At 39.9% G+C, this 12,409-nt stretch overlaps 1 protein-coding gene across 1 annotated transcript in view; it reads left to right on the top strand.

Annotated features, from left to right (window-relative positions):
• The window catches only part of LOC120360104 (interferon-activable protein 204), an 83,848-nt gene that overhangs the window by 34,323 nt on the left and 37,116 nt on the right, over positions 1-12,409 (top strand). The window contains exon 9 of the mRNA XM_074389751.1: positions 12,043-12,124. Coding sequence (XP_074245852.1) covers positions 12,043-12,124 — 82 coding nt within the window. The remainder of the gene's footprint in view (positions 1-12,042; positions 12,125-12,409) is intronic.

The raw sequence follows: 12,409 nt of genomic DNA, 5'->3' as shown, positions 1-12,409 counted from the left end.
AATCAACTCAGCATGTTTCCTACTTATCTATAACAATGCAATTCTCCTATAACATTATTATTTGCTAACGTTCAGATATCAATCACAATTTATATATAAGAAAATTAAGATAGCTCTTTCTCTGACATTTTGCTTTTCTCATATAAATATGAAATTTGCATTTTAGTCCACGATACCCGTTTACTTAAAAAAAAATTTTAAGCCAGGCGTGGTGGCTCACACCTGTAATCCCAGCACTCTGGGAGGCTGAGGTGGGTGGATCACCTGATGTCAGGAGTTCAAGACCAACCTGGCCAACACGGTGAAACCCCATCTCTACTAAAAATACAAGAATTAGCCAGGGGTGGTGGCACGTGCCTGTAATCCCAGCTACTCAGGAGGCTGAGGCAGGAGAATTGCTTGAACCCGGGAGGTGGAGGTTGCGGTGAGCCAAGGTCATGCCATTGCACTTCAGCCTGGGTGACAGAGTGAGACCACCATCTAAAATATATATACATTTTTAAAGTATTTGCTATAGGGTAAAATTAATACCTAAAGAAAATGCAGATAATCTATAAGGTGGCTTCATGACCCAGGGGTGTGGGCACTGTAGCTGAGAAGCGTGGTCCTGTACCATGCATAATAGCTGACACTGGATGGCACCTTGCTGTGTGCAAAGTGCTTTCATGTGGAGTCTGGAAGACACGAAGAAAAGGAAAGATTGAGGGAACATATAATTATCCCTGAATGGGGATGATAATTCCTATCTCTGGGTTATAAATACGCAGCATGGTATGCCTGATACAAGACAGCTGGCATTTATTATAGTCTCCCAATTATTACATTTTATTATTTTTTATTTTTATTTTTTTTTGAGACAGAGTTTCACTGTTGTTGCCCAGGCTGGAGTGCAATGGCGCGATCTCGGCTCACCGCAACCTCCACCTCCTAGGTTCAAGCAATTCTCCTGCCTCAGCCTCCCGAGTAGCTGAGACTACAGGTGCATGCCACCATGCCCAGCTAATTTTTTTTGTATTTTTAGTAGAGATGCGGTTTCACCATGTTAACCAGGATGGTCTCAATCTCTTGACCTTGTGATCCACCCACCTTGGCCTCCCAAAGTGCTGGGATTATAGGTGTGAGCCACCGCGCCCAGCCTCAAATCATTTCTTTCTTTTCACCTAGAATATTGGCACAGCTTCTTCCTTCACTCTGTTCCAATTCTGCTTAATTGTTTTCTTCTAAGCTCAACCTTCAATGAACACATGCTGCAATACAGCACATTATACCGTTACTCTCTATTACCTTACACCATTTATATTTCTTCATCGCACTTATCTGCTTATAATACACATGCCTTATATTATATATGACATTATAGTATAAATGCTGTTGCTATTTGATTATTCTTTAATTGCCAGCCTGCTGAAATAAAAGTGCCTTGAGGGCAAGGATTTGTGTGCTGTTTATTGCTGTACTCCTACCACCTAGAGTAGTGTCTTGCACATAGTAAGTTCTCAGTAAACATTTGTCAAACAAGCATGTGTTGAATCAACTGTCTAGGCATCCCATCTAAGACTTCAGCCCTGGGAATCTCTAGTTCCTAAGCTCTATTCATCCATATGGCTTGATTAGTCAAGAGACAGGGTTACCGTCAAGTTGCCTTGACGGGAGGTCAGACACACCCACCTCTGCACTCAGCACCTGACTCTGCACCCGGCACCAGGCTCTGCACCCGGCACCAGGCTCTGCACCCGGCACCAGGCTCTGCACTCGGCACCAGGCTCCGCCGCATGGCTCAATCCACATCTATCTACTTGTAGAATAATTTCAAAAGAGAGCAAGGTCAAGAAGGCTTTAAAAATCTAAGGTATGATGCCAAATCTATAATAGATACATAATGAAAGGGGCAAATTTAGAAACTTCTGTCTCTGGAGGGAGTAATCCAACTTCCTATGGTTCCACTGTGCAAGTTACCCTAGATTCTAAGAAGGAAGTAAAACATGGTGTTATCACAAGGAAACTTGAAGTAACTGAGTTTGTGTGAACTTTCAGACTAAGCTGATACATAAACACGTGGTTTTTTTTTTTTTAACATTTCTGCTTGAAATAATCTAGTTATTTCATCTAGAATAATTTAACTGGCGAATCCAATATTTATTTAGATGATGAGTGTATTTTTATTCTGGCTATATCATAATATTCTGAAATTACAAAATTATGTAACAGTTAAATTATCGCCATAAAGCTAAGAAGAAATAACTTGTTGTATTCCAAATTCTTAAAGGAGCGCAATCTCTGTTCTCTAAGTAATCCCTTCTCTGTTTTGCTGTTTATTGTGATTCTTGGGTTGGAATCAGGTTTTGGCTGTATCAGCCTAAGGAGCAGTTAGCCACCTGTCACCGAGCTAGGGGAAAAAAAAGACCAAGACGATAGGTATTTGCAGCATAAACTTCTCCCATCTTGTCTGCCCATAATTCTGTATTATTTTGCATTTCTGACACTCATGACTTGATACCTTAAACATTCAAAAATACAGAAACATTTATTTGCATAAACAGGAGTGTTTTCTTAAACCAAATATTATCAACCCTTAATCTAAAAATATAAAAAATAAAATAAAATTCAAATACCACTTCTACATTACTTGTAAATTTTATTTGTCTCTTCTTAATATATTAATATCCAAATTTGAGCAAAAATACTAAGCCCGGATGCAGTGGCTCATGCCTGTAATCCCAGCACTTTGGGAGGCTGCTTGAGCTCAGGAGTTCAAAACCAGCCTGGGCAACATGGCAAGACCTCATCTTGAAAAGAAAAAAAAAAAAAAACGTTAAGAAATCTAAATTTCACTTCATTTTGCCCTTATTGCTAAGTAAATCTCAGTAAATTATAGATTTTAGTAATTTGGGGTAAGAATTCCCAAAACCAGCTGGGCACAGCAGCTCATGCCTCTAATCCCAGCACTTTGGGAGGCTGAGGTGGGTGGATCACTTGAGGTCAGGAGTTCGAGACCAGCCTGGCCAACATGGTGAAACTTTGTATCTACTGAAAATACAAAAATTAGCCAGGCATGGTGGCGCAGGCCTATAATTCTGGCTACTTAGGAGGCTGAGGCAGGAAAATCACTTGAACCTGGAAGGCAGAGGTTGCGGTAAGCCTGGGCAACAAAGCAAGACTCCATCTCAAAAGAAAAAAATAAAAATCCCAGCCGGGCGCGGTGGCTCAAGCCTGTAATCCCAGCACTTTGGGAGGCTGAGGCGGGTGGATCACGAGGTCAAGAGATCGAGACCATCCTGGTCAACATGGTGAAACCCCGTCTCTACAAAAAATACAAAAAATTAGCTGGGCATGGTGGCGTGTGCCTGTAATCCCAGCTACTCAGGAGGCTGAGGCAGGAGAATTGCCTGAACCCAGGAGGCGGAGGTTGCGGTGAGCTGAGATCGCGCCATTGCACTCCAGCCTGGGTAACAAGAGCGAAACTCCGTCTCCAAAAAAATAAAAAATAAAAATCCCAAAACCAGATGTTTAGAGTGAGGAGCTCATTATTGACAACAGCAGAGAATGTCACTTCAACTTTAGAGATAAATTATATCAAGGGAAATCTTGACAGCCAAAAGTGAAGTCCTGAAATGAAACAGGGAAAGGAAATTATCAATCTAGTAAAGACCCTCAAAGAATGCTTTCTGGAGATTGGCTTTAGATAAAATAAGCAAATAATGAATGGAGATAGCAGAGATAAAGCCAGAGAATTCTAACTTATGTTTGAATGCTTTTATCCCTGTTAGGGACAAGAAAACCCCCTCCGTGCAGGCTGACCACTTCCCTCCTCCGATTGCTCTGCAGCTGCATTCCTGAATCCCTACCTAGGCACCACATCAAGGCTAGCAGACGTGCTACAATTAAGCAAAGCCTGATTACAGCCATCCAGGCAGCTCGAGGGAGGACAGGGAGAAACATATGTTGGTTATCCATACTTGTAAATTCCTGTTGGACACATATCTGTAAAAAACTCCTGGTTTCTCTTTTTTAAAAGGCTGCCGCCACAAGTCACAGGAAAATGTACTGTAGGTCTGTTACAAGTGAACAAACTCTCTCTGTGCCTGTTACCAGTGGATAGATTACATCAGTCCTAAAACCCCCTTATGCCCTTCTCATTTTGTAAGCTCAGGGCTGCCTCCTCTGACTGTTAAGGAGCAGGCTGGCAAGTTAATAAAAGTTTCCTGCCTGACTTTGGGTCTATTCTCCTTTCCCTCGGCAACCCTTACAATTCCCTTCAAAAATAATGTTGAGACTTAGTACCCAGTGCAACAGTGTTAGGAGCTGAGGCCAAATGGGAGGTTATTTAGATAATGAGAATTTCGCTCACATAAATGGATTAATGCTACTCTAAAAGGGGATTGTGGGGGGTGAATTCACCCCATTTGTCATGTGAGGACACAGCAAGGAGGCCTCACCAGATACTGACGTCTTGACCTTGGACTTCTACCTCAAATACTGTAAGAAATACATTTCTGTTCTGTATAAATTACCCAGTCTATAGTATTCCATTACAGCAGCACGATACGGACTATGACAGTGGGAAAGTGCATGTGCATTACAGGGAGGGTCAGAGAACAGTAGTTTTCATGAAGCACAAACTTCTTTCACTCATATTTTCTCCATGTGACATGCAATAAACATAATTTGAATGATGTCAACTCTGACTGTGTACAGTACATCAGGACTGGTTCACATCACCCCTGAGGTTTCCGTATGAATTCACTCTCCTCTCCACCTCCATACTGAGTCTCTTCTTTATTCTGCTCCAAAGTAAAAGGATCATCCCTAGAACTACAGAAGCCCTTTCTGCCAACAGAATTGTCTGGAGTTTATGGTATTAGTTTTGGGCAAACTGGAAAAGTAAAACGCAAAACTGCAATACAGACACTACAAAATTTCGGGGAAGGACTGGCTGACAGAGGCATTCAAGCAGGAGGGGAAGGAATGCCATTGTTGCTAAATGTGTTCTGGGAACTGACCTGAAAGTGACTTGAGGGAGGCTGCAGTCCCACTGGAAAACGCATACTGGTGCCAAGAGAACTGCTGCTTCCAGGAACATCCTCCCCCTGCCTAGTAATGTGGAACAGATTGAAGGAAACTCAAACAAACCGTTTAAGCAGGAAGTGAATAGATTAAGAGAGCAACTACAAGGCTTAAGGCACGATCAGTATAATTATCCCACCCCTCAGGCCCCACCCCCACCAGCGCTGCCTTCCTCTTTTCTTCTCACGGTATGAAAGAGGACTCAAGTGTGCATTGCAGGGATGGAGATCTGCCTCCTTTGTAAGTTTCTCCTGCAAAGATCCTTCACTACCAACCAGCCTGGAGTGGTCTGCCTGTTCTTTGGTCTGAGCTTGCCTTGTGTTTATATAGGGTGGTTCTTAGTCCAGCAGGGAGTTTTCCCATTAGCCACCTAAGTATCTAACTATATTCACCCTTGGTGCGAGTATCCCATCTGCCTTATCTCAGTTTGTCTATAGAGTTGAATCGGCTCTTAAGCCTATCATATAATAATATACTTTAATTTTTATCACAAAATACATGTAAGTAGAATATAATCTAGGAAATACAGAAGAATACAGAAAGAACTGGATGTAATGGGGGGAAAGGAAACAGCAGAAAATCAAGTGCGAGGAAGGAGATAATCTCTGACTCTAATTTCAGCTGAGAATCAGTGGCCCAACATCAAAGCCAATATCTGAAAATCAGGGTTTCATTCATGTGAGAGCTGGAGAGACAAACGTTAGTATTCCAAAAAAGAAAATAATTCCGTTCAGGCTTTGGGAAAATCAGATTCCTGTGTTTTAACGTTGAGCCCTAGCAAGACGCATGAGAATCCAAACAATGCCTTTGTGTTAATATTGTTAAGCGGAGAATTTGTAAAGAGATAATGAAGAAAATGACATTCACTTAAGCTTAAAAGGATATGGATGTCGGAGCACAACACACTGGGGTCTGTTGGGGGGAAATAGGGGAGGGATGGGGGTGGGGGTGGGGAGTTGGGGAGAGATAGCATGGGGAGAAATGCCAGATACAGGTGAAGGGGAGGAAGGCAGCAAAGCACACTGCCATGTGTGTACCTATGCAACAATCTTGCATGTTCTTCACATGTACCCCAAAACCTAAAACGCAATAAAAAAAATAAAATAAAATAAAATTTTAAAAAAGGATATGGATGTTTTGCTAAAGAATAAAATGTGTGTAGAAATTAGTAAATCAGGGAAGTAATTCTCCTTAGCAGTCAAGTGTATGGGCTTTGGAATAAGATCGATCTGGTTTAAATCTGGTTTGAATCTGGCTCCAACACTAACTCCTCACCTAATCTTTGGAAAATAGCTTCAATTACTGCCACACACTGGATCATGCCACCCAAATTCATATGATGAAGCCATAATCTCCCAATGTGATAACATTTGAAAATGAGGCTTTTGGGGGTAGTTTATAAGGTGCTGCTTCTTACAAACTAATAAACTAAGATCCTTCTTCTTCCCTTATAAGAGGAAGCATCAGAGGGTGCCCCCTCGCGCTCTCGCTCTCGCTCTCTCTCTCTCTCTCTCACCACTAGGTGAAGACCCCACATAAATATGGCTATCTGCAATCCAGAAGGAAGAGGGCCTATACCAGAAACCAAACCAAATTGGCCATCCTTGATCTTGGAACCCTCAGCATCTAGAATACTCGAGACAACCAAGATAGCAGTCTTTTCTAAAAAGGGAAAACTCTGCTGCATAGGGTTGATTTGAAAAACAAGTGAACAATGCATATACCACAGTCTATTGCATCATGAAAAACCAATACGCAATAGGTCTTACTGTTCTTAGCAAGGTAAAGACATTTGTAATACTGACAGGAGAAATGTCACTAACAATTAATGTGAGATGATATAAATGTTCCTGTACAACTTTAACTTTGGTATATGTGGAACAGTATGGAAAATGACGCCAGAAAATTAAAACAGAACACTGCTTTTTATCATAAAGAGAGAAATTGAAGCCTCATTGTAATATATATATATGTACGCAATAGAGATTTTATTCAGAATAATGCCTGATTAATATAAATTTAATCACTTTAATAGCATAGCTACATTATATATATAATGTTACATAGCTACATTGCTATGTTATTAAAGTGATTAAATTTATACACACACACACACACACACACACACACACAGCTTTTTCCACTAGAGCTCTTAACACTACGTATATATATGATCAATTATCCTGAGGAAGGCATCAGAGAGAACATATTTGAAGGGGTGGAGGTAGGGAGATGAAATGGTATGGTTGCATCTAAAAATTAGGAAGAAGTGGTTATTAAATACCCAGGAATTTTTCTTCTGGTTGTCAAACATTTGAAATCATAAAGCCAGCAGAGGTAGTAATAGTTACATCATTGAATTTGGCAATGCTACAAATTAGGGCCCTTAGTTATTGTTATAGTTAAATTAATATCTACCATTTCATAACTGTTTTCTATTTGTTGCATTTGTTCTCTTGGCCTCTTCTTTTTCTGTCTTCTGTGAATTTACTGAGCATTTTACCATTCCTTTCTCTTTCTTCTTTTAGCATGTGAACTATAACTCTTTCTAAATTTTTAGTAGTTGCCTGAGAGTTTCCAAGACACAGTTTTAAGCAATTTAATCTACCTTTATATAACACCATATTGCTTCACCTATAATAAATGTACCTTTTAACAAAGGATTTCCAATACTTCCACCTTTTCCCCTGGAGCATTTGTGTCATTCACTTCATTTATCCCTTTTCTATAATCACTGAATACGTTGTTACTATTATTACCTTAAAGAAACAGTAGGCCGGGCGCGGTGGCTCAAGCCTGTAATCCCAGCACTTTGGGAGGCCGAGACGGGTGGATCATGAGGTCAAGAGATCGAGACCATCCTGGTCAACATGGTGAAACCCTGTCTCTACTAAAAATACAAAAAATTAGCTGGGCATGGTGGCGCGTGCCTGTAATCCCAGCTACTCAGGAGGCTGAGGCAGGAGAATTGCCTGAACCCAGGAGACGGAGGTTGCGGTGAGCCAAGATGGCGCCATTGCACTCCAGCCTGGGTAACGAGAGCAAAACTCCGTCTCAAAAAAAAAAAAGAAAAAAAAAAAAAGAAATCAGCCTCCTGAGTAGCTGGGATTACAGGCACGTGCCACCATGCCCAGCTAATTTTTTGTATCTTTAGTAGAGACGGGGTTTCACCATGTTGACCAGGATGGTCTCGATCTCTCGACCTCGTGATCCACCCGCCTCGGCCTCCCGAAGTGCTGGGATTACAGGCTTGAACCACCGCGCCCGGCAGAAACAGTAATCTTTTAAATCAATTAAGAATAAGAAAAATTTTCAAAATTTATTTGATCTTCAATTATGTCTTCTCTGACACTCTTCTTCACATAGGTCTGAAACTCTGACCTATATAGTTTTTCTTCTCCTTGAAGATCCTTCAACACATCTTGCAGCGCCAGTGTACTGACAACAAATTCCCACAGTTTTGTCTGAGAAAGTCTTTATCTCTCCTTTACTATTGAAGGATAATTTTGCTGGATACAGAATTTTGGGTTTGTGGGTTTTGTCTTTCAACACGTCAAATATTTCACTCCACCCTCTTCTTATTCTTCTTGCTTGCAATGTTTCTGACAATAAGTTCATGGTAATTCTTAAAATTGTTTCTCTATAATAGTTTTTTACTTTCCCTTTGTTTACCTGAGCTTCCAGGATCAGAAGTTTTTAGTCTCTGATTAATTTTAAAAATTTATTGGCAATTTTTGCTTCAGATATTCCTTTTGCATCATTATCTCTTTCTTTACCTTCTGGTGTTTCCATTATACATGTGCTACATCTTATGATATTATGCCACAGTTATTGGATATTCTGGTTTATGTTTCCCCTTTGCACTTATTTTGGGAAATACCTGTTAGACCATCTTCAAGGTAACCGAATCTTTCCTAGGTTGTGTCAGCTCTACTGAGTTTTCTCCATTTTTATTGCAGTGGTTCAGATTTCCTGCATTTCCATTTGATTCTCTCTGGTGTTTCCTTCTCTCTGCTGACATCCACCTGTTCTTGCACAGCACATTGTCTACTTTTTCCACTAGAGCTTTTTTTTTTTTTTTTTTTTTTGAGACGGAGTTTCGCTCTTGTTACCCAGGCTGGAGTGCAATGATGCGATCTCGGCTCACCGCAACCTCTGCCTCCTGGGTTCAGGCAATTCTCCTGCCTCAGCCTCCTGAGTAGCTGGGATTACAGGCACGTACCACCATGCCCAGCTAATTTTTTTGTATTTTTAGTAGAGACAGGGTTTCACCATGTTGACCAGGATGGTCTCGATCTCTTGACCTCGTGATCCACTCGTCTCAGCCTCCCAAAGTGCTGGGATTACAGGCTTGAGCCACCGCGCCCGGCCTCCACTAGACCTTTTAACACAATAATTGTACTAATTTTATATTTTCTGTCTGATAATTTCCACATCAGGGTCATAGCTGAGTCTGCTTACAATGCTGCTTTTGACACTTTACACTCTGCTTTTCCCACTTTACACTCTGCTTTTCCTTGTCTCTGGTATACTTTGCAATTTTTGTTGTTGTTGTTGTTGTTGTTGTTGTTAAAAGGATGACTATTAGACAATAGGAACTGAAATAAATAGACCTTTATACGAGATTTTTGTGTTATTCTGGCTGGCTGTTAAAACATTGTTTACTGCTTGCTCTAGATGTAGGTGCCAAAGGCTGCAGATTCCTTTACTATTCCTTTTGTGTCCCTCTTCTTGACTTTGAACTTCCCTGCACACCCTCCTCAGAGAGAGTCTATTTACCAAGAATAATCAAGAAAAACAAGGAGGGATGATATAAATGATCAATATCAGGAATGTAAAGGGATGATACTACAGATAAGGCATGTATTTAAAGGGTAATAAAACAATATCAGAAATAATTTTATGCCAGTAAGTTTAGTTACTTAGATCCAGTGGACAAAATTCCTGTAAAACACAATTTAACTGTCTCATAAGGAAATAAAACAACTAAATATCCCTATATCTATGAAAGAAAAGGCAGTTATAACAAAAACTCTTTCTATAGTGAAAGTTTTGGGATAGACACTTTATGAATTTTATCAAATATTTGAGGAGAAAAGTTTAACACATATGTACACAGTTTTAGAAATGCCAGTTTACTGTCATACCAAAATTAAATAAAGATATCACACAAAGAGAAAAACAAAAGTCAATTCCTTCATGAAAATAAATGCAAAATAAGCTATTAAAGTTTCAAAAATTAAACCTATCAATATATAATAAATTATAATGCATCATAAAAAAAAAGTGTATTTTATTTCAGGGATGTAACATTGGTTCAACATTTAAAACTCAATCACCTTCTTCTTCCTTGAGAAAAAATCTATTTTCTTGAGAGGCAAAAGGAGAAGGCATCTTGTTCAGGTGGCTGATGCCCACAAATGCATAAAATCAGACTTGTAACTGAGGCTCCCATGCAAATGGATTTTGTTCTGGCCCTTAGGGATAATCAGTTAGACAAGGCTTTAACACTCCCCATTTCCACTTCTCTGAGATTGCTAACCTTATCATAAGTCTTTAGTCATTAGTCTACAATGGTCTTAAAAAGCTCTGACTGATTTCTTGGTGTGGTTTCTCTTCTGCTTACTTGAGGAGAAAAGTTTAACACATCTGTACACAGATGGCTGTATACAAGTTAATTTTTTTTTTGTAAAGAACTATTTGTTAAACATCTTTAGGCTCTGCAGCCAGATGGACTCTCCTGCAGCTATTTAACTTGGCATTGCACCATGAAGCAGATACTGACAATGCAAAAATAAATAAGCATAGGAGTGCTTCAATAAAACTTTATAAAAGCAAATGATGTGTTAGGATTGGCCCATTAGCAGGAATTTGGCAACATTTTGCTTAGAATATCAAATCGATGGGAACTTTTCCTGAGGATTTTGAATGATCATGAGGATTAGTATCAGATTACAAAAAGGAAGACAGATTCATTCACACATTTTTCACTTTATCAGGAATTTTTGTATATTATACTAACGACCTTTCTGTGTGATAGCATAAATTCCCAATTGTTGGCCACTGCCACAGAGTGGGGGGAAATGCACATTTTTAAGCATTTTTTTGCTTCATCTATGAAAATTTCACCTTCACAGTATGAATTATGGAGCATTGTCCTAAATTTTTTATTGGTGACAGTAATTTTTGTGTTGTACTCTGGAGTCCCAATTGAGGACATTACTGAATATAAAATGATTTTAAGTAAAAAGACAGAACATGTTTTGAAATATGGTCATAACTTCCAAGGGTCCTCTACCCTTTGACCCCTGGATTGGGGATCTCCATGACCTCCCTAATATCCCGCTCTACCTACTGCCTTAAGGCCGACTCAATGTATCCACATAAACAGCAACCCAAAGCCAGTAAAAGATCATCATGAACACCAGAAGTGTTTATTGCCAGCATTCCAGATCCTATTTGTTTTTTTTTTTTTTTTGACTTACTCCGCTTTGATAGTTATTCATCTAGTTTCAAATCCAGAATTCAGCTATTCTCTCCATGGCCCTCGTTTGGATGAAAACAATCAGCTTTCTTTGGATCTGCAGATGGCATTGGATAGTACACGCTCACTGTCTACGGGGTCTCCTTTCCATCACGGCCACAACCTGCTTGCAGATCTGCTGCTGGGGTAACACAACATCATCTGCTGGATGATGCCATTTATTTGACATCCTGGGGTTACAGCACTTTAAATGGTACCCACTGCCCTTTACAGAGAGAAATACATTGCTGAGCAAAGGATTAAACAGGCTCAGTGCATTTTCCAGGATTTTCAAGGCTTCATTGCTGTCAGGTTCTGAGCCCTACTATCCACTTGTGTTTACCCGTGACTAATGCAGAAAACATGAGTAGTCATAAATCTAATCATTGAGGTAAAGTAACCTAGTCATAGGCAAAAGGACAGCTAGTGTTAAACTCCTTTATATAAATTTGAAGAACAATTTACGTATTCATAACGACTTTCTGATCTGGAAAGCCCCAGGTGTGTCAACTATGAACAATTGGACGAATACTTCAGGTAATATTTAAACAAATAGCAATTTTATACCGGGCATTTCCCCATCCAAGAGACGCAGTGAAGTACTGGTAGTAAAAGACACTTCTACCAAGATCTCCTACTACCACCGCCACTCTGTGCACAGGAAAGGAGGGAGAAGCCACCTTGCTTCTCTTATATTTGAGCATCATTTAAGGGAATATAGGTTTCTGAGGTCCCACATGTAAGTCTGCTGGGTAAGAAAGTTCTAATGTTGGAACTCTTTTCAGCTGTTAAATTTTCTTAAAAAAAAAAAAAAAGATATAT

Source organism: Saimiri boliviensis, chromosome 19, assembly GCF_048565385.1.
Source record: "Saimiri boliviensis isolate mSaiBol1 chromosome 19, mSaiBol1.pri, whole genome shotgun sequence".
Taxonomy (NCBI): domain Eukaryota; kingdom Metazoa; phylum Chordata; class Mammalia; order Primates; family Cebidae; genus Saimiri; species Saimiri boliviensis.
This window is presented reverse-complemented; position numbering and strand designations above follow the sequence as displayed.